The sequence below is a fragment of the Apus apus genome, chromosome 1 (assembly GCF_020740795.1).
Source record: "Apus apus isolate bApuApu2 chromosome 1, bApuApu2.pri.cur, whole genome shotgun sequence".
In the NCBI taxonomy this organism is placed as follows: Eukaryota; Metazoa; Chordata; class Aves; order Apodiformes; family Apodidae; genus Apus; species Apus apus.
In genome coordinates this window covers 180,477,280-180,500,132 of record NC_067282.1, presented here as the reverse complement: position 1 = coordinate 180,500,132, position 22,853 = coordinate 180,477,280, and the positions used below count along the sequence as shown (strand labels likewise).

General features: G+C 38.8%; 1 protein-coding gene across 1 annotated transcript in view; it reads left to right on the top strand.

The window, feature by feature from the left end:
• Positions 1-227: 227 nt before the first annotated feature.
• The window catches only part of ASZ1 (ankyrin repeat, SAM and basic leucine zipper domain containing 1), a 38,443-nt gene continuing 15,817 nt past the window's right edge, over positions 228-22,853 (top strand). Inside the window, exons 1-7 of the mRNA XM_051632812.1 lie at positions 228-324; positions 1,867-1,963; positions 6,615-6,737; positions 9,997-10,108; positions 18,684-18,795; positions 19,032-19,166; positions 21,274-21,386. Of these exons, the coding sequence (XP_051488772.1) occupies positions 229-324; positions 1,867-1,963; positions 6,615-6,737; positions 9,997-10,108; positions 18,684-18,795; positions 19,032-19,166; positions 21,274-21,386 (788 nt within the window). The 5' untranslated portion in view covers position 228. The remainder of the gene's footprint in view (positions 325-1,866; positions 1,964-6,614; positions 6,738-9,996; positions 10,109-18,683; positions 18,796-19,031; positions 19,167-21,273; positions 21,387-22,853) is intronic.

Here is a 22,853-nt window from a genome sequence, read left to right as displayed (position 1 = left end):
CGCCCCGTTCACCTGGCGCGGACAGGTGACCCCGGCAAGGACCGGGGTGACCCCCGCAGGGAGCGGGCTCTGACACCGCCCCGCCCCGCCCCCCCCCCCCCCGCAGCTTTCCCGCCGTTAGCCGGCAGCCGCGCGCGCCCCGCCCCGCCCCCTTCTGCGCGGGAAAGCGGCGCGGTGGGCGCCGGCCACGTGAGGCGCGGGCGCGCAGCGGGAGGCGGCGCGGGCGCCATGTGGTGCGGGTCCCGGGTGGTGGCGGGCGGCGACGAGGGCGGCGACAGCGACGAGGATGGCTGGGACATCGGCGTCGTGCGGCACGAGCCTCAGGTGGGGCTGAGCCCTCCGGCCGGGGCCTGCGGCGGGGCGGCCTGGGGCGCGGGGCGGGGAGCGGGCCCGGGGCCTGGCTGCGGGGGTGGCCGCGGGAAGGCTGCGGCTGGCGCTTCGGCGGTGGCTGTTTCACAGCGGTGTCATAAGGGGGTGCCCTCTATCCAGGCGTGAATAAAAATCTACATTTTGGGTGTTTTTTCTTCTTACATAAACCTTAATATTGATTTAAGACACTTCCCCTTAATAACAGACCCGAGTCGCAGTTTCAACATGAGAATTAGGGTTGAAAGTGACGAGAGGCCTGCAAATCTGCTTTAGTTCTCTGAAATTGTTTCTTGTTAACATCAAGAGGGAATTTGATTTTCTTGCATCTGGTAGGTGTGAGGCATCTGATAGCATGAGGAGATTCTGCAAGGGGGGTTAGCCCTTAGTTTATCTTACGGCTGGAATTGGAAGTGACTGAATGCTTGCAGTACTCTTGCTAAAGGTTATGGTTGGATTTTCAGGAGCCTTGGTTCCTGAATCTTCAGGGTTCCCATATGAAGAGATGTGTTATTTGGAAATTGTTTGCTGAGTAGAACAAAAATAGGGCTAAATTATTATATTAGCTGTTTCTTACCTTTGGTTTTCTAGACAGTAAGCACCTATTAAAATATTCAGAAAAAATGTTGGAAGGATAGCCCACAGTGTGCTGGAGAAAATTGTCTGAGTTCACATTACTTCAGAATGTATAATGACATTTTACTTCTCTTTCCATACCCACTTCTGTCTGCAGAGGATTAGTGAGTAGTCCTCAACTTACTGGTGTATGAGTTTTATGCAATCTAGGTAATACCAGCAGCAATCTTCAGCTGCATATGCAGCTGTAATAGTGATCAAATCTGTGATGCTTCTGGTAGGACCTTGAACCAGGTGATTGTCTGGTGCGTAAACAAGCTTTTGGTCAGGGCATCTTTCAGCCAAATATTTTATGACGCAGCGACACAGATACCTCTGGTGCTACAGGAACAGGGGGAAAAGAGGAATGGGAACCTTTTCTAGCAGTGGATTCATGCTGGATTAAGCCAGATAGCTAGTAATTGAATTACATTGCCCCAAACTGTAACTTTTATGTCTGATCATATTAGTTACATTTTTTAATGCTATGCTTCGTAATGTGCAATGTCCAAAAAAGGTGAAGAAATGTGTTGTGACCTTATTCTAGCACCAAAAGATGAAAAGGAATCTTAACTGAAATTGAATACCATTAAGAAAAACTGAGCACAGGATAGGTCTGCTGAGAAAGGTTCCATTATCTGAAAATGTAAATACCTTATTTGTGAAAATGTAAATTAAAAGTTTAATTAACTGAAAAATTAAATTTAAAACTTGTATTTTACAGTAGAGCCTAAGCAAGTCTACAGAGGTAGAAGGAAAGTCTTAACCTTGTGTTGACCCCCCTTGTCCATACAGAGATCATTAGTGTTTTTATACTGACATTAAGCTGTAGTTTTTACCTTGTAACAGTTACTAGGTATTGACCTAATTTTTTTGGTTATCTAGCAGCTGGATCAAATGTTGCAGGAGGACAAGAGTAATGCATTAAAGGCAGCTCTGTTTCGTCGTGATGTGTCATTAATTGAAGAACTCTTAAACTCAGGTGAGGAAAGTCAGTTATTAAGTTGATAATTTTTAATTGAAATTGGCAGGACTTTTAAAGCTTCAAAGTTTATCATTTTAAAATAGTGTGTCAGGGACATGTAGGAATATGTGAATATTGCTAATACAGGATACAAACTCTTACTCTTACAAGATCTTATAAGATTAAATTACTTGTTCAGTGTTGCAGCATGCTGTACTCCAGCAAGTTCTTTCTTAATGTATGAACTATGAAAGAAGTTTATTTGGTTTTTAGATGCATCTTTAACCAGAAAATGTCAATTACAAACACTGAATTCTAGATTGTTTATCTTGAGAGTGAGAATTCAGTCTGTGGTCTTAATTTGGTGTTGAAGGTTCTTGGCAGGGTGGAGAGAGGAGTCTGGCTTTTTTGTTTTAAAGTTCCTCCAGTTTGGAAATTCCTCTCCCCACCCACCCACTCACAATACTGTTAAGTTTCTGGTATGTGTCCTCTCGAATACTGCTGCCCTGGCAACATCAGCTGGACAAAGATTTTGTGATTCTGAAAGGTCTAATAGGGTTTGTGTGGCATTTCTCACCAAAAAGTAGTTTTGTCAGGGAAAGCCTTTCTCCCTGTTCTGTTACTCAGTAATTCTCTGTAATGTGTTTTTGTTGTTCAGTGTTTGGAGGGTTGTGTCGCTTATTGAAGCATCCTGGGCAATCAGAAACTGAATAGCTGAGTTGACCTGCCTAGTGATAATAGTCAGGAAGTTCTGCTTCAGCAAGCAAGCAGAATATAGTATCCAAGAGCTTATTGATGCCTGCTACATAATGAGCAGTTCTGTGTTTTAGAGTGGTGATGATGATAGGCTGTAAAAGCATAAGGTCAGGCTAAAGATTGCTGTAGTCTAGTGTCCAGTCCCCTCAAATGCACAAGGCAGCATTGCAAGAGAACCTATTTTTTCCTGGAAAAAAATAAAATAATTGACCCATACAGTACTATCCCTGCCAATCAGTAGAATACAATGCCTCTCTAATGAGGAGGTGTTCCTTAAAGAGTGGTAACATTGTCCTTCAGAGGGTCGGTGCTCAGATTAAATCTTTGCCTCCAAAGTTGCCTTTAGTGTATGTTCAGTAGAGCTTGTAGGAGGCTCGCTACTAGTACTGGACCAAACTCGGGATTTGTGTTGGGAGTGGATTTCCTAGCAACAGGTGGGGTCATTCTTTCAGGTAGAGGGAGAGAACATGTTGTCTTGTGGCTTGCTTAGCCCTTGCTTTAAGAATCTTTGGTGCTGAGGCAGTTTTACAGAGCTCCCTTAGGAGATGGACAAGCACATTGTCTTCTCTTATCCCTCCAATAAAATGGCAACATACTAAGGCCAAGTTTCTGAAGTGTACGTTGCAAAAGTAATGCAAGCAAGTAGCAGGTTCAAAGATTACTTGGGCTTTTGTTCTGCTTGGGGATTAAAATACTTTTAACACTGTATAATTCATACATTTTTTTTATTTAAGTGGAATTAGAAGCTATGACCTCGTGACGGGTCAGGCTGATCAAAGATAAAGCTACAGTCAAATCCTCTTTACGATTTTTACTCAGAAGTCTCTTCCACTACTAGCTTTGCATGAGTGCTGGAGCACCTCTGACCTTTTGGGAGCCAGTTCAGGGATTTAAAATAGTAGTAAACTATGTAAGGAGCAGAAGTGTGTGTGAGTAATTCTTCAGCCAGTTTAGAATGTTGAATCTTCAGTCAGGTGAGAACTATAGCTGGCCCAGCAGTGCAAATATCAGCAGCTCTGATTTAACTCAGCTTTAACATATTGTGGAACCATGCCACAAAGTGCCAACAGGCTTAAAAGAAATCAGTTCTGCTATTAGAGAGAAGTTTTCTAGAATCAAGCATTTTAGAACTTTACCCTCAAGTTAATTGGGTCTGAATCTGAATGAATTCTAATGCTTATTCTGAAACTAAATTTAAGTCTTTCAAGACTTAATGTTTTTTTGTGTCACATGTGGAATTACTTAGCATAAACAGCCATATGTTAGAGGTTGGTTGTAGTTCTTTGGGCATTACTTTGTTAATCTTTTTGAATTTGACGTTATATTTTACTGCATAAAACCAGCCTTTCTACAATAACTATTACTAGCCACAGTCAACAAGAGACGAGAAAGAGATACCAGAGAAACTGTATTTATCGGAGAAAGAAGATAATTCTTCCTTTGCTGTTCTTTTGCTTTTCTATTATTCACATTTTATATAGTTTATGCTATTAGAGCTCATCTGGGGCCAGAACATATTTCCCCCCCATTCTTGGTTTAAAAAGGAGCATATTTATCTGTAGCTCTGATTGTAAGAAAGAATGTTGTATCTGCTTTGCCTCCTAGAAATTATTTGTGGGGTTATGTGACTGAAATCCTCCTCTGCTCATACCCACAAAGCAATATAGAGAGGAAATGGCAGGTAGGGGACCCCATATAATACCCTGACCAAGCTCATCCCAAGCCCATCATGGAAGCCCATCGAAGGCCCATCTTTCACAGGCACAAAAGAGCAGAGAGGCTTAAGTGCAGGATCCCAAATTACAGACTCAGAGGGACTCAGGGCTGTCGTAAGGCCCTTGTGCCTAGTTGCCAGTGACTAGAAACTGGAGTGAGTGAAAGGATATGACAGCCGCAGGAGTGGGACTGGGGGTCAGATGCCTGTGTGTCTGTGATGCCAGCAGCTGGAGGAGACAGATAAATCCCATAGAGGAGCAGGATGAGACTCTTGGTGCTGTGTTCACACGAGCGCTCTGTCTGTGTTGGATCAGTGTGGCTGGTGGTATATGTGTGTGCCTGCTGGAAATACATGCTCAGCATCAATACTGGTTGGACTCGGGGACATGAAGCTGCAGCATCTTCACCTGCCTCTGTCTCTTGTAGCTGGCCTGATTTTTCACAAAAAATTTCTTTCTGGGCTTCACTGTTGCCTCTTAGGACTTCTTAAGGTCCATTTAAATGCTAAACTAACACTGCTAACTTCAAGAACAGCTAATAAAGAGAGCATCTGAGTAGTACCCAACAGGGAAACATTTCTGGTTCAGTCAACAACTCCTATAATGATGCAGCCAAGAAGCAAGAGGACTGTTACTTCCAGTTGTCCGTTTTGTTTTCCTCTAAGACAAGCTGGTTTGTACTGAGACTTTCACACTGCTTGGTACTTAAAGGCAGTCAATATGAAGACAGCAGGAGAACACACAGGACAAACAAGCTGTAACACAGCATTGACATTTCATTGCCAAAAAGACCATTCCACTTCAAGAGCTTAAAGCATGAGCGTGGTGGCAGATACTGACTGTTATATGTGTAAAACAAACAGTAAGGAAAATACCTTCTCAATACTCTGTCAAGAGTTTTAATGTCTGTATCTTGCCAGGTAGATCTTTTGTCATGGTAGATCAGTAGATCTTTTCATCATCAGATATGTATGAAAATAAAAAGCTCTAGTTACATGGACTGCTTTTCTTAAGAGGAAAGGAGACTTCTTAAGACTGACAGAGTGCAAGCTTTCTGATATTCCTTTCCTACTAGTGTTACTTCAGTGGGCTGTTGGAGATCAGACTTCCTAAATTCTTGAAGTGACTCATCTTCACGGAAGTTCAGATACGACTGCTAAGGAATGTATGCTGGCTGCAGTTGTTGAACTTGGCTGTGGGCTTCAATGAAGTGTTTTGTATAATGCAAACTGAGGTGCTGTGACATTAAGGACTGCAGCTAGTATTGATATATTACTATGAAGATTTTATCATAAATTCTGCAGCTTGCAGGTGGTAGAGTACTTCAACACCTCACTTTCATTGAATGTTAGCTCTTCACTGACTGCTTCTGCAACTCCAGTGATCTTAAACAGTTGAAGAATCAATCCCAGAGCAGTGACCTGGTACTTTTTCAGCTCTAATGTTGACAGCTCAGTTGACACACTGAGCACATATTGGACAAACTACTGAGGCAGGGAAAGTAAATGCACTTTTTCCATTAAAAAGTATGCATGCAGCTCAACTTCCTAGGACAGTTTTGGGTTTTTTCAGAGCTGCATCTTGTAAAGAAGTGGTTTTGATTACCCATCATCACTGTTGGACTAATACGGGAACCAGCTGATGGAAGCTATTACAGAGGAAGTAATATTTGAGCAAGAACTGAAGGAAAGATGATTCCTCTTACTGCAAAAATAGAGATTTATATTTTTTCAAGTTGTCAGATGATTGCATCAATCTGATACTTGGTGAATTTAGGAGGGCTGTCTGGAAAGCTTACTTCTAGCCACAAAGGAGAATATGGCTATTATCAAGTGAAAAATTGGTGATCGTGATTTAATCTTGACTAATCTTCGATTTCTTCTTTCTATTGAGATGTTATCAGTGAAGAAAACAGATTCTGTGAGCTTCTCGGAAATTATTTTTGCAGCTTAATATATTACTTATCTTTCTGTGGTACGGAACTTCGTGGGTTCCTTGGTTTCAGTTCTAAAAGTTGTTTTCTGGTTTTCGAGGTAAATGTGTATTAAAAAAATAAAACAGTGTTAAGAGACTTCTTTTCCTTTGACTAAATATAAACAGTGTTTTGTTTGTAATGATACATATTAAGAGTAAGGTTTACAAAAATGCATGTTGATTGTGGTGCAGTTTTACGATTTTAGTACTTTAAATGTTAACAGGTGTAAGCACAGAATCCAACTTTCAGTTTGGATGGACTCCCCTGATGTGTGCTGCCAGTATGGCTGATTTTGCAGTAGTGCGTCTTCTTCTGGACAGAGGTGCTAATGCCTGTTTTGAAATAGGTAAGTTGTGAATGAAGAATACTTGGCCAGTCGTGCTCAGAACCAGTCACTGCCCTTGTCTTCTTCTCTTTTTACATATATAGGGAAAAAAAAATAAATCAAAGTTCACGTTGGAACTGGAGGCTAGTCTGGTTCTCACAGTATTGAAGTAAAAGTAGTAGTTTTAAAGTGAAATTATGTTACTGGAACTGATTAGGAATCAGTTGATGCATTTTCTTGTTCTGTCTCATTCTGTCTTAAAGCCCCCATCCCAAACCCCAAATACTTTTTTAAAAATAGTGTTTTGAAACATTTTTTTAAGAATTCTGGGATAAGGTTGTAGAGTTAAAACTTCTTTGATCCTGTTATGGAGTATGTATGTGCAAAAACTAGCTAGAATCCCAAACAACAGAAATAGCTTCCCAATTAATGGGAAACTAATGTGGACTTCTCCCAAACTACAGCATGTTTTTTTCTATTAAGTGAAAACTGTTCTTCAGCGTGTTGCTAGATCACCTTTGTCTGCATGAGTTCAGCTGAGCTTCTAAGTGCTGTCAGTTCCTCTCTCAATTTTTATGGCTTAATAATAACTTTTTCCTCTTAAAGTGTGGTTATTTTTCTTCTCTTTCATTGTGTTACAACGTTATCCAAGTTCAAGGAAAAGCACTGCAATACAGAAGAAACTAATGTGACACACAGTATGGCCAAATACATAAAAGCAGTGATCATATTTTCTGCTAACTGGCTGGTCTTTGTAATAGTATCAGACTGAAATGCAGATGGTACAAATCTGGCTCTGAAAATTTCCCTAACTTATTAGCAGCTGGTCAGAGTATGAAGTTAGAGTAGTCTACCTACACCACAAGGCAATCATGCCTTTGAATTACTGTCCTTGTAGCCAACTTCAGAGAACTTCCATGTGGCTGCCTACAACTAATACCTCTTCCTTGATTATGGCTGTAGAGCCATAAGATAAATGGGGCAGAAACTGCTATAGGCAGCAGTTTCAGCTGACCAGTTAACCAACAGGCATGGCATTTTTTTAGTCTGTGACAAACTGTTTGCCCTAGGTGGCACCTTGCTAGGATCAGGTTTCTCTACTTGTTTCCCTGTTAGTCTGTGCAGGGAAACAGTAGCTAGGGCATATATGCAGCAGAGTCCTGTCTAGCCAGGAACAGTTGTAGAATGATAGAATTATTTTGGTTGGTAAAAATATAATCACAGAATCGTAATGTTTAGAAAATATGTCTGAGATCACCAAGTCCAACCATTAGCACAAAAACAAACAAACAAACACAAACAACCACACACACCCCGTCAAAAAAAGCACCCACAGAACCCCCCACAACCTTAGCCACTACAGCATGCCCTGAAGTTCCACATCTGCACATTTCTTGAATACCTCCAAGGATAGTTACTCAGCCACCTCCCTGGGCAGGCTGCTCCAGTGCCTGACCACTCTTCCAGTATAGAAATTCTTCCTAAGATCCAATCTGAACCTCCCCTGCTGCAATGTCAGGCCTTTTCCTCTCATCCTGTCATTATTTACTTGGGAGAAGAGGCCAACACCCACCTCCCTACAACCTCCTTTCAGGTAGCTTGTAGAGGGCAATGAAGTCTGCCTTCAGCAGACCTCTTCCTCTTCTTCAAACTAAACAATCCCAGTTCCCTCAGCTGCTAGACCTAAAAAGGTCTCTAAACCTTTAAGGTCATCAGGTGCAACCATTAACTTAGCACTGACAAGTCCACCACTAAACCACATCCTTAAGCACCACATGTACACACCTTTTAAATACCTTCAGGGATGTTGACTCTGCCACTTCCTTGGGCAGACTCTTCCAGTGTCTGACAACCCTTTTGGTGAAAACATCTTTCCTAATACCCAATCTAAACCTTCCCAGCACAACTTGACGCCATTAACCAGGTTAAACATTTTGAGTAAAAATCTGTCAGCATTTCAGTAAATTACTTGATACAGTAATTGTTGCTTGCTGTTCAGGGGTTTCCAGTGACTCTGAAATTTAATTTTAAATTTATCATACTGATTTATTTTTGTTACAACTTCTGTGTGACATAGCTGAAACTTAAGAGATGGTATATTAAATAAAATATTAGTTTAGCTGCAGAACTAAGATCTTTGGTTGGAGAGGTGGGGGACACAAAATAGTGATATATAAAGAGCAGATGGAAGCAAAGGGTGGAACAAACTTATAAGTAGAATAAAATCCAACAACAGTTGAAGAATAAAGGTATTAATATATACTTGGTCTTAGTATTTCTTCAAGTTATAAAATATGTTGTAACACTTCATGGTATGGTCTGAAGTAGGTACCACTAAAATTATACTTGTTAAAACAAATCGTTAAAGGCATGTTTGAACTTGTGCACAAGTTTGTACAAGAAATAAAATGGGCAGTTAACTCAAATGGCAATTCTGATTGATTTGAGGGCCAACTAACTCACTAAGGTCTTTGAAGTGCGATGCTTCCCATCTCTTTCTAGGAGAATTATGGAAGAAATGATCTCCCTTGTTCCAGGGGCAAACAGCAATGCTGTACAATTCTGATTTATGAGGAAAAATGGCATGTAACTCCCAGCTGGCTTCAGAGCTGGAACAAATATACTGGTTCCTTCTTGTGAATCTTTATGGGTTGTGTAGATGTTTGTATCCATATCTAAAAACATACTTTAATCCTTTTCCTGCCACTGCTGCAGCATAATAGTCTAATTTTCTTAAATTTACTTCCTGCTCCTTAAGACCTGTGATAAAGTTTTATTTCTACAGCTGTCCTTCATATGGGCCTCTGTTCTCCCTAAAATTTATGTCAGTAATTTTTTTAGCACATTTCATGCATTTTTTTATTCATTGCAGTTAACTTTCTGTAAGCTCTTTCTTCCTTTGACTGTGTTTTGGTGAGAGGTGAGGAGCATTAGGGAGTGAATCTAGAAGGTTTGAGAAACAAGCCTGTACAGTTAAGGTCTTGTTGTGATTTTTAGGTACCTAAGAAGTATCCTAAACTCCAATAGGAGAGATGTTTACTACTGCCATTCGCTCTCATCTTTCTGAGTATCTTGTCTTCTCAGGCGCATCTGTCTTACCTGATAATTTTTGTGACTTTCACTGGAAGGAACACAAGTTTCTTGCCCTTTTCTAAATATCTTAGAGCATCAGAACCTGATTCACAACTCTAGCAAATGTAAAGACCTTTAAATGAACTTGTAGATTAGCATGGTATTTACATTTACTTATGTAATTCTCTAACTGCAAGTTTCAAAACAGATAAGTACACTGTGCTGATGGCAGCATGTACTGCCCATGCTTCAGAGGAGAACGTCTTGAAGACTGTAGAACTGCTTCTATCAAGGAATGCTGACCCTAACCTTACTTGCAGGTACCAAAAATAAATCATGTCTGGGAATACAATATAAAAATTAATATTAATATACAGAGACATGTTTATAGACATAGCTATTGCTTTTTAAAATCACATGTACTTCATTAGTTTTTTATAACTTAATTACTGTCTGTATAAGGGAAGATTAGTGTCCAGATATTTATTTTTCCTAGTACAGAAATTTGTCTGAGTAAGACTGTGATCAGTTTTATCAAATTTAAGTATGATCCTCAGCTGAGCAAGATATAAATTTAAGATGAAAACTAAACTTAATACCTCAGTTGACTGCAGTATAAGGGCAAGAAGTATGTCCACTGCCTTTCCTAAATCATGTTGCCCCTTCTATATAGGGATAGTTAATTTTTTTATTTAAATTCCTATCCTTTTGAGCTTTTTGTGGTTATCTGGCTGTATTCCTTTCATAAGCAGCCTCCCATGAAAAAGAAAACTTGTCTGTGTATGAAATACTCCAATGCAATCTGGAATAAACCAGATTAAAAGGAGATTTAATCTCCTTTTAAAAATAAGTAACATCTTGGTTTTTGATTTACCACTTTGTGTCTCAGCAGTCTAAAGCACTGCATTGTGAGAAGTCTGTAGTTGCATAGTCTCATGCAACATTTCCTTTTGCACCAAAAAGAAATTCTGAGCTAATGCAGGATAAACTGTCCTGTCTTTGCTGGAATAAAGATACTGTTTGGGTCAAATTGAACCTACTTCTTTTTCAACTGGAATTTATTGTTTTATACCACAGCTCTTTCACCACATTACCTGACATCTGTGGTCTGTGTAACACTCTAAAAAAAAACAGAATTGCAGGCCTGCTAGTTCTTACTAGTAGAGTTTAATTACTCTGGGCCGTGACTGTCATTATGAGCATAGTACTGATAGACAAGAAGGAAACGTAGTTGTGCTGAAGTACCACTGGTATATGCTACCAGATTTAAATGCCATTTGTGTATTTTTATCTGAAAAGCTAAAAATTCTTCTTAAGAGAAGAGAAAGCTACTGTCTGAAATAATTACATATTGTTGCCCTCAGATAGCTGGGTGTTAGGCTAAACATCCTGCTTTGAAAAGTGGGGAAAGTCTGCATTATTAAACGTTGTACTGGATGTTTAAAAATATAGGCCGAAGTGCAAAGCTGCAGGTTTATCCTTGGAAAAGTTTGAATTCTGACACAAGAGAGAGGAATTTTAAGGGCAAAGCTTTATTTATAAACTTAGTATATGTTATGCATAGTTATTCTTTATATGCAAATATTTATTTGCTCTCCCTTTTTGCTAAGACCTTGCGCTAACATACGGTTTATGCTTGCATACATCAGATACAGTGACCAGTTAGTTGTGTGGTCTTCACTTTTGAAATAGTAGTCTTTCTCAAATTAAAACTTGAATTGTGAAAATCAGAAATGTCATATTTGCACCTGCAAAGGTAGAAGTTGGACAACAATGTCTGGATTTTCCAAAAATCTTTTTTCCTTTGCAGTATTTGACGTGTATGTATACCATTCCATCATCAGAACTGCTTGGCAGCAGCTGCTGCTTCTTGGAGGCTTCTTTCACTGTGTTCTGAAACAGGAGGATGAAACCTTTCAAACCGGCTTCTTTGAAGATAAGGGCTCAAAACAGACCCTCTCTGTGACACTGCAGTCCCACTTCACCCAGTGCATTATAGCAAGCAGGATGTTCCTGTAGCAGGGTACCAGAACCATCAGTGAATTGAGATTATTGTGAGACTGCTTCCAGTCTCATCAGCCTACCACAGGCGTTAAGAGCTAAGCTTCACATTGACTGTCTCAGAATCTAAGAACCAAAATTATTTTAGGAAGCTTTTCTTATGTCCACTAGCAACTGGCATGTGTGTGAATGCAAAAGAAAATACTGAACTTTGATGTAAGGTAGAGTTGGGTATTTATCCTTTCTCTGTCATGCTGGCAGAGCAGCCGATAGATTTTTTTTTTGTTTGTTTCATATCACCAAGGTGTTGCATTTTTTTGTCTAATTCATTAAATGTGCATGGAGCAGGGAAAGACTAGGGGAAAATAAACTGATTTTTGGAATACAGTCTAAGAAAAAAAAAATGGGTTTAGGAGTGTGGGGGTACATGTTTTTGCTGAACCAAAATTGGGACCAGAATACTGATGGCTGTAAAAAACAGTTTTGTTTGAGAATGTAGTGTGTCAAAGTGTAAGTGCTAGCTGAAGGGTTTTGAAAGTTGAACAAGAAGTAAAGTAATGGCTAGGTGAAAGAAGAAGACATTTTAAGACAGCACTGTATAGTATTTGTAAAGCTGCTATGGCCTGAGTGCTTAATTTAAGTGAATGCTACCTTTAGAAATTTCTTTGGCATGTCTTGTTTAATTCACCTCTCCTTTACTCTAAAATGTAAATTATATACTTTATGCTTTTGTGTTGCCTGGAAATAATTCAGCAGTCTTTTTTAAAACAAAACAAAAAAAACAACAACCCCCTTTTAACCTGCAGTGCTTTCTTAAAGGCACACTGGTTTTACTAATGTTAAGATGTGATTTTGTTATAGGCAGAAGGAAGAAGGCAGAAGCAACTGACAGCTACGTTACATAGATTACAACTGCTGCTGGGATTACATGGCATAGGTTGTTTAGTAAATATGGATTTTAGTGATGACATCCTTCAAGTTCTTGTTTACATAGAGTAAAAGAATCCTAATGGCTTTGCCAGTACGGAGAGTGTTTTGAGTTGATGTTTCATACCAATAGCTCTTTGTTAGAAGGGACAAATAGGCGACTGACTGAAACCTCCTTTATTTTGACATAAGTTCTTAGTCTCTTGTTTGTTATGGGATAGCTTGATTTTATTTGTGTGGCTTTTTTTGCTTCAGTCTTAAAAATTCCAGCACAATTTAGTCCTGGTCAATGACCAAGTTTTAGTGTTTCTGCTTTAAAATATTTATGAATTTTGTGTATGTTTAAAGAAAAGTCTTCAGAAAGTCTTCAATACTTTTTTCTCTTTTTTTTTTTTTTTTTTTTTTTAGGGTGAACATTATAAGAACTAGACCTTTGTCTTTAGTCAGATTGTAAAGTTTGAAAGTTGAGATTTAAGCATACTGTGATGTACCTGAATGCATATATATTAAAATATAATCAGTGCTCAGGTCTGGTATTAAGCTGCCTATGTATATCCACTTAGGCTTACATTCAGAACAGTCTTGAGAAGTATCAAAATTATTTAGATATGAAAGTTTTGGTCTATCTTGTACTTTTGAGAAGATTATAATGGAGGGGGGAAGTTTTCATCACAGTTTTGCCCAGTTCACAAGGTAGGTCTCTCTTCAGGTTGCATAGTCAGAATAAAACAATTAACACCTCAGTTTTGGCAAGATGTTTATTGTTTCCAGTAAGACAGTACGTCTGCACTGTCATATAATTTCAAAGATCTTGACAATAATCATTGTGTGATAGTTAGCTATGCCAAGTGATAAAAGACAATTTTCAGTAAAGGTAAATAGCCTGGGAAAACTTAATGCACTATAGTGCATTTTATGGCTGGGACAAGAAAATCAGGGAAATTAATACTGATTGAATTAATACTTTTGATCCACTTCAGAGTAAAAAATACCTTTTGATGTTACTTCATGCCTTTCATAGAGTTTTTTATTCTAGCACTATGAACTCAGGACAGAAAGACTTGCTTTATTCAAATCAGCATCAAACATCAGAATACCAAGTTCATTTGGGCTATGTCTGTATGTCTCTTCCTTACTCTCATCCAAGTTAGGGAGAAGTCAAAAGTATGGTAAATGTGCGAGTTCTGTGAGTTTGGAAGAACAGCTTTTGAATGTAAGTGTTGAGGCTTGTTGATCAGATATTTTGGTAGGTGGAAGGAGTCTAGGTGCTGAAATAGATGATTATACTTTTCCCAGCTAGTATTGACTGTACAGTGGTGCCAGCAGTCTTACAACTGTTGATCACTGTTCCTGGTTAGAGGTATAAAATACTCGGGGAGAGCAGCAACATTAGGTGCTATTTTTAACAAAGGCATTCTGACAGTGTACTATAGTGTCTTGAAATGTCACCTGAACAGTCTTTGTGTAAAGCAAAAACAAAAGCTGTGCTGAAAGCCATTAGCATTATCTCAGCAACATTCTAGCAAAATATATTAAACTTCCTGTCATTGCCATTAGCTTACCCTGATCATGGGTTATTTGCACAGAATTGGTTTGGGTTTTTTTATGTGGCAGAGAATAGCCCTTTTGTTATAAAGGTGTAGGAGACTTCACACGGATGTACTGAATTTCTTAACTGGAGACTTTACCCCCACTTTGAAAGAAAAGGTGAAAACAGCCTGAGAAGTTTCTGGTTGTGTAGATAGCTCATTTGTTTTTATACTTTATGTCAAAGTGTTTGTCTTCAGCTAAACCAGCTTGCTTGTAAATATGTGATGCAGTAAGGATGTAGGAGGACAAGGCTGATTGGCAATGTCATAGCAGAGAGCCCTGCCATCCGCATTGTTAATTTTTGTGCTAATTCCGTTTATAATCACATCTTTTGTATTTTTCCAGTCGTAAGAAGATAACTTTGTAGCTGTCTGTCTTCCCACCTCTGTGTGCTGTAGAACTTACACAGATGCCTTTTTAAATTTTAAAACAATTATGTAGAGTCCAGAGGCAGAAAGGTACAAGAACTGGCCATCTGAAATGGAGCCTAAAGCTAGGGAACCTGAAACTTAGCTGTCACCTATTCCAGCCCAACCATCTTGCTAGAGCTGTATGTTCCATTCTCTGGGTGAGTTCTGCTTCAAGAATGTAAGGGACTTTCCTACCTTGCTCTAGCAGACATTGCCTGGAAAAAGTACCTTGCAGCTTGCAGTACACCATGGTATGTTCTTCCAGTATTACTTGTTGTATCAGGTTTCCCACCTCACCGCTTAGAACTTCAGTGAGCCAGCAAAGGGGCACATAGCTTTCCTTCTGTTACTGTGGACGCATTGTTACTGCTTCATTTCTTGGTTCCAAGCTTAATGTACCGCACTGACCTGATGAAACTGGCTCCAAAAGCTTCTGAAGATGCATCCTGATAATCTGAAGCAGTGTACAGTTTGCGGATCAATATACAAAAATCTTACTGTCTTGCAGCATTGTTTCCTAGCTTTGGGGTTGCAATAAGAAAAGACTGAGACTAAACTCATAGGTTAAATTGTTTCATTCCTGCTGCATTTTTTTCTAATATTAGTGATACACTGGGCAGATTTTTATTTAATGACCATCACTTGAGTATCATGTTCAGTGTGGGCAAATGTTGTGGCAACTTGTGCCATACAAAATGACTTCACTGATGTTTGGTCAAGAAGGTCATCTGCAAGCCAGATTGCTGAATTGTAAAGTCTGCACATTTCTTCAATGTGACAAGAGAATTCTTCAGATATTTTATCTGGGTGGTTATCGCTACACCTTTTATGTACATTTTTAGGTTGCAGTAAGATGTACAAATACATTTAATTTCTCTTCAACTTTAGCAAGAAACAGTGGAGTTGGCATTTTAAAGCTGTAGTGTTTGCCGGGTTTCATTGCAGGGTTAGGAAACCAATCTTGTTTTCCTCAGTGCTCTGGTCTCCCTCCTGTGGACGTACATGTAAATGGACCTTTCGTTCTGGGGTGGTGCCTATGCAGCATGTGCCCAAGACATTAAACGGTGCTGCCTCATATATAATGGTGCATAAAAGCAATCACAAATTTATGCAGCTCTGTGTTTCTACCCTGAAAAAGCTGGTAGCCTTTAAAATTAAAACTTGATCTTTAAAATGCAATGCTTGAAGTACTAGTTGCCTATTTGTCTTAGTGGTCCTTTTAAATGCCATTTTAATTTGGTTTTACTTAGAAATGGAGAAACTTTTTAGGTGGCTTAAATGTCATTGAGTTGTTGCCTTGATTTCAGATACCGTATCTACAGCTGTAACCACTACATGATGTTCTTTCGAGAAAAGACTCTAGCCTCTGGACTTTTGTTCAGTGAAAGAGAAAAGTTGGCAGCAGAAGAAATTAAAGTGAAGACGGCCATCAATGGGCTGTTGGGCTGTTTTTGCAGGCAGATGCAATTACTTTAAAGGTGATAGCATGGAAGGTCTGTCAAAGGCTACCTGCCACTGAATAGAAGTGTGGGAGTGAGTGTCTGCATTGGGCGAGCAAGTTTGAGTTTTGTTGCTACAAATTATTAATGTTGTAATCAACTTCTGTTCATTCTTTAAAATAGTAATATCTGAATGTCTATATATGATATCTGCATCTCATCAGTTAGTTGTTAAGTCACAGGGACAGATTGTAGAGTCATCTTTATTTTTATAGTAATCTTGATAGGATCAAAGGGTAATTTAGGTCCGAAGGAACCTTAGAAGGTCTCTAGTCTGACTTCTGAGAGCCACCTCTGCTATGACACTGGGCTATGTACCATCTGGTCTTGAAACCTGCCAAAGATGGAGACTATAAAATTTCTCTGAGCAACCAGCTCCACTGATTGACTGTGCCCTGTGGTAAAAATGTCTCCTTATATTTAGTCAGAACTTCTGCTTTTGCAGTCTTGATGGATTAAATTGAATTAGTTAGGCTGATGCAAGTCTTTTCATTTCATTAACAGGATCATCTTACTCACTCTAAGTCTTGAAGGCCTGGTTACCATTAATTTTGCTTATCTCCAAATAATTGACTTTTTTCCCCATCATAACTCTTTCAAATTTGTAATATTATTGGATTTTTTTCAGTGCACTCTTAACTGTGTTTGCATGAGACATAATACTGTCCTATTTTGAATAAGCAGTAACAAGGAAGGTGAGCAAAGGCTTAGTTGTAGCAATACTGGAAGGTGACAGTCTGTTTAAGACAGCTACTTTGGTCCCTCTAGTGGTCAGTATTGAATTTGTTATTAAGAAACAATATTTGAAAGAGCATTCCTCCCCTCAGGTGTATCTGAACAGGATAATCTTTTGACAGCAGAATTTTGACACAGAGCTATATGTTAAAAGCAATACATGATGGGAAAAAAATACTGCATTTTAAGATACAGTAAATTTTAGTTGAACATTGTTAATAAAATACTTTATGTTAAATCTTATTACTTCACAATGACCAGAAACTTCGCATTTTTGTCATCTAATACTGCAGGTTTTTTAATTCTGCAATCTTACTTCACCGAAGAATTTAGCGTAAGGCATCTGGAAAGATACTTTTCTAACAGAAGCTTTTGAGCAGTATTCTTTTCTTTCAAAATAATCAGAGCAAATCACAATAGCTTCACCTGTAAGTAGCTTAATAGAAGCATAAGGTTAATAGACTCGTCATCCTCGTTTTGGAATATATAAAAAAGAAACAGTAGTGGGAAAGGTGGTGTCTGTAAGTAGTTATTTGGCAGTTGTAAGAAGTAGTAATGTATGTGGAGAAAAAGTGTTAGCATATTCACTTCTGAGAACAGAAAACAAAGGTGGATTAAAGGACAGAAATGCTTTGATATGCATTTAATTTTAGTACTTTAAAAGTTAAAATTTCAGTATGGTATTTGTATGTAATTCTCTGAAGACTCTGGCATACTTGGGGTGGGTGGGGGGTAATCTTAATGTTGCTAATATGTGTGCACCCTGTGCTATTGTACTGCACCTGTGCACACTGGCAAGAGTTGTGAACTGTGATTCTTTTGCTTACATTGTTTTTACAGGAGAGGGTTTTGCAGGTACATACATAGTTGTTGTTCTTAATATTCTTCCTCTTAAATACTCAGATGTGGTTTGCAACTTGCCCTTCACAAAACTGCACATTCCTTCTCAGAGCTTTGGATTTAAACTGTATGTAGAATTCATCACTTAAGCTGTGTCTTTTAAAAATAATTTTTTGAAGTAAAAAATGGAACTGCCACTTTTTTTTTTAATTTGAGGGGGGGGAATGGGAAAAATGGGAGATTTGCTGATCCTCTCTGCTTTTAGTAGGGTGAAAACTGTAACCTGCAGTTACACCCACTCCCTTCTCATTAAGCCAGTCCACGTGAGGCCTGCTGCTAGGTTTGTGGTAGCAGCAGCAAGGGATGGTCTTTAAAAACTGGTTTCTTGTAGTTCAGAACCAAAACATTAATGCTTCAGTCAGCAAGCTACTGTGTTTCATAGTTGGGAATGTGTTGAGTTTACTTTTGTTTTTATCGACCACTTGAATTAGAAGTGGATAAAAGATTGATATATTTTTTCCAACTTTTTGTCCCAGAAGTATTATAAGTCTATATTCTAAACTCCTGGGAGAGATTTGCTTAGTTTTTCCTGTAAGTTTCCTTTTTGTGAAGGACAACATTTGACTTCTTGACTTCATTTCAATCAGGAAATAAATATCAGCTCTTAAAATGTTTAAAAATTGCTAACTGGAGAGAAGTAAAAGGCTGAATTGATACGTTCGCTGAAGTTGATCCTTGTGCTGAAGCGTGAATGTGGTGTCTTGGGCTTTCATCCTCTGGTTAGATTTTCTATAGAACAGAGAATCTTTACAGAATTGGGGAGCTCAACTTGATAATACAGTTAGATTTTCATATCTTGAAATACTTTTTTTACTTATCCCCTTTTCTTTCAGGAAACAAATGACTCCACTGATTTATGCAGCTAGAAAAGGCTATCCTCAGGTTGTTGCTCTTCTTGTTGCTCATGGATCACACATAAATGCCCAAGATGAAAATGGATATTCAGTAAGTTATTTACTTTTTTGTGTTGTAATTAATGATAAAAAATTTTAAAAGTGAGAATGCACAAACTTGTTTCTAAGTACAACTTCTCAGAAATACTCATAGGTATATTCTTCTGCTTGAGATTGTTTGGCAGTGCTTGTCTGTGTCTCCAAATTCTGCTGGTTATGTTATTGATTGAACCTCTGTTCTTTTTTGCTCCATATGTAAATTTGGTAAAACTAAGTTGTTCTTTGCAGGCATTAATATGGGCAGCTCAGAAGGGACATAAAAATGTGGTTTTTAAGTTGCTTGAGCTTGGAGCTGACAAAAATCTACAGACTAAGGATAAGAAAACAGCAGCAGAGCTAGCAAAAATCAATAAAAATTCAGAGGTATTTAATTTTATTTCTCTTTGAAATGTAAATTCTTCATTTTGCCTCAAATATCTGTTAATTAATTGTATCATTTTCTGTAAAAGTGTTACTTAAATAACTAAATTATACTTGCTAGTCAAATACTAGCAGCTATACAATTGGATACTTGTGCATCTATGTAGTCTATTTTCTGTTATATCCCAATTATTCACAGGGCTTTAAACACTTTTTTTTTCTCCAGAATCCTTGGCTTCAGGCTTAGAATACAGAACAAGGAATTGTTCATGTTAGTAATGTTGATATGAGAAACAGAAAAATAATGTGTTGTTTTTTTCCTGTCTGCCAAAGTGTGTGAGAGAATGCAGATATCAGACTAATTATAAGTGCATAGTTTCTGGTTGAATTTGAAGGTGAGAAGACTAAAGCTAAAGAGGAGAGAAGTTGGTACTGACCAACCTCAACATCCATTCTTGGAAGGGAAGAAGGCGTAAAATGCAATAAATTGGTCATCCATCATTAGAAGAGCAGCTGCTAATTATCAATATAAGAGGGAGCTGCTGAAGCCAACATCTATTCTCCTAAAATAAATGTTTACTGGTGTTACCAGATGATGCATGGTAGATCAGCCAGACCAGATTTCTGTGTGTTTGCTTTGAGTTGCTCTTAGCAGTGATTAAGCTTTTTGCAGTGGCTCTTCAGAAATGTATGTGAATTATAATTCACTTCACAGGGTTTTATTCTTTCTTTCTCCTTTTTATTTTTTTTTTTTTTCCTTCCAGCCTCAAGGGCTAGGCAGGAACAAAAATGATAACTATGCACAAAGCTGTCAGTGTAGGCTAGCAAGATCAGTGTCTGAGGCTCAGTGATCAGCTAGCTCAGGTTACTGAAAGGGGCTACAAATGCTTTCTGCCTTTGATAAATTACTTGCTCAGCATGCTATGGCCATATAATCTTATAACATGACTTTGTCTGACATGGAGGGAATACAGGCTCCTCACACTTGAGAAGGTAGGTCTTACCTCTTGACCTGTGAAGTGCTAACTTTCACACAGTTACTGCAAAGTCTTGCAGATGGTATTGAGATATTTAATGGTTGCGAGCTTCTTCCAGCTTGAAGATCTGTTCTTCAGGCTGTTTGACAGCTCCTTGCTTTGTCATATAGACTGTGTCTGCAGAAACTATATCTGGGAGGGGAGATATTTTTCTTACATATTGTACTGGCTTTGGCTAGGATGGAGTTATTTTTCTTCATAACAGCTTGCATGGTGCTTTGATTTAGGTTTGTGACCAAAATAGTGTTGATAACACACCAGTATTTTAGCTAAAGCTGAGTAGTGCTTGTGCAGTATCAAGGCCTTCTCTGTTTCTCACTCTCCCCCCTGCCTCTGACAGGTAGGCTGGGGATGAGCAAAAGGTTGGGAGGGAGAACAGGACAGCTGATTTTGGCTTACTCAGGGGATAGTCCATTCCATATAAAATCATGCTCAGCAATAACATTGATGGGGAGAATTTTTCCAAAGTAGCTAATGCTTGAAGACTGGCTGGGAATTGGTCTGCTGGTGGGAGATGGCAAGTGATTGGCTTTGCATCAGTTAGGTTTTTGGATGTTTTTTCCCTTCATTTATCGAATTATGTGTGTCTTAACCCATTACTTTTTTTCTCACTTTTACCCTTCTTATTCTCCTCCATCCTGCTGCAGGAGAGTGAGTTAATTGACTGACTCACTCACTGGGTACAGGCTTATTTGCCAGCTAGTATCAACCCACCACACGTGTATATGTATATAGAGCTGGCTAGTCACCTAAATTTCAGGAAGGTAGTTTCACCATTACTATAGGTTTATTGAGGTTTACTTGTTTTACTGGTTTTTCTAGTAACTATCTCAAAACTCACACAGGGGCAATTCTGTTTCTGGAATCCATCACTGATGCATAGTGATGTCTCACAGAAGGCTTACTTCTTTAATCAGTTGAAAGAATCCCTGTCTGTCAGATACAGTTAACTTAGATTGTCAGTTGTAAATGGCTAAATGTTGAGTCCATATATGCCCTGGAAATTGATCTTTGTTGTCTTAATTAATGCATTTTGAGTTTGAATAATAATTAATTCATTTGGTCTCTTCCAGATTTATAGTTTACTCTCTTTGGCTGTGAATCACTTGGAAGGGAGATACCAGGAAACAATTAAGCAAGAGGCTATCTGCACATTTCTGACAGCTGTCCCTGACCACAGAGCTGGGTAAATACAGTCATAGTGTAATTTTAGCTTATAAACATTCCTAAGAGATTGTATTTGTTCATATCAGTGATTAAGTTGTACTGATATATATTGTGTATTGTTTGGAGCACTACCAAGAGTCCACAGTAAGTATATTAATGTGCTATTAATTTTTCAAGATTGCATCATTTTTCTGCATTATAAACAAAGAGCATGCTCTAGATCTTTCCTTCCTCTCACTTGGTCTAAAGTATAGTAGAGCCAGGGTCCAATGTCACTTCAGTTCATTTCAGTTCTATTTGTATGCTCCCCTATTGGATGCTCCTTTTGTGTGGTTGTCTTTATTTGATGTTAAAATCTGTTTATGCTTTCACTAAATAAATGCTTGCTTCAGCTTCATGCCACTGGGAAGAGCTATGCCCTTCTTTTCTGCATATATGAGAGTCAAAATTAAGTGTGAACACCAGTTAAGCTCTAGAACTTACCAAATAGCATGCCCCTCACCCTGAAGCTTGCAGGTGTCTTACGACCTAAATCAGGCCCTGCTTCAGTGACTTCAGAGATCTTTGATATGGTTTTGTCCCAGAACATGTTGGCTAAGAAGTCCTCGACGAAACATCTATTTGCCTTCATGAGCTTGAGCTGCATGCTCTCGAGGACACAACTTCCAGTTCCCATGGTCTGTTCTGGTTGGTCAGATTGATGCTTCTTTATGTACCTGCTCAGCCAGGTCATGCTGAGTTTGAAATGCAGTAGTTTTGTATCATTTGTTTGATGGCAGTTCACTAGGTAGCGGTTCTCGTTGAGGTTGTCTCAGTCACCAGGTACCTCAGTTTAGATAAAGCCTTGTCAGCTTTTGTTGCTAGATAAATATTTATGTCAATCAGATGTTTATTCTCTGATTCATCAACCACAATCATCTTAGAGGTGCTTCTTGGAGCAGTGGGGTGAAGGCTTTGCATAATAAAACCAGTCATCTATGCTGGCCTCTTTGTTGTTGCATCTGAGTACTCATGAATTCCCATTGCTCTGGGTATATCTCGTAATCTCTGAACCAGGTCTCCCGAGGGATCTGTCTGCTCCTTGGGAGTCATCTTTTGAGTCCCTGTGTATTTGTCATAAGCATGACATTCTTTTAAATAGATTGGCTAGAGTCTGTCCTTGAAGACCTTGGTGTTAGAGCAGAGCTCTCTCTTTCTTTTTATTTTTCTTTTTTTTTTTTTTAATAGGTTTAGGTTATTTATGAAGTTTTCCAGGCTTTTTCTGGTGGAAGGAAATAAATTAACACTATGCAGCAGTTATCCAAATGGATTTAAATCTGTTGAAAACTGACCATTGCTATAGGACGTGCTACCATTTTAGGTTAATCTTGATAAACTTCTAAATTAAGACACTGAAATCTTGAATGCCACTTAAAATACTTTTTGGTAGCCAGATGTCTAGCTCTGCAAATGTAATGTTAGGCAATTCTTGGGCTTCCAGGATTTC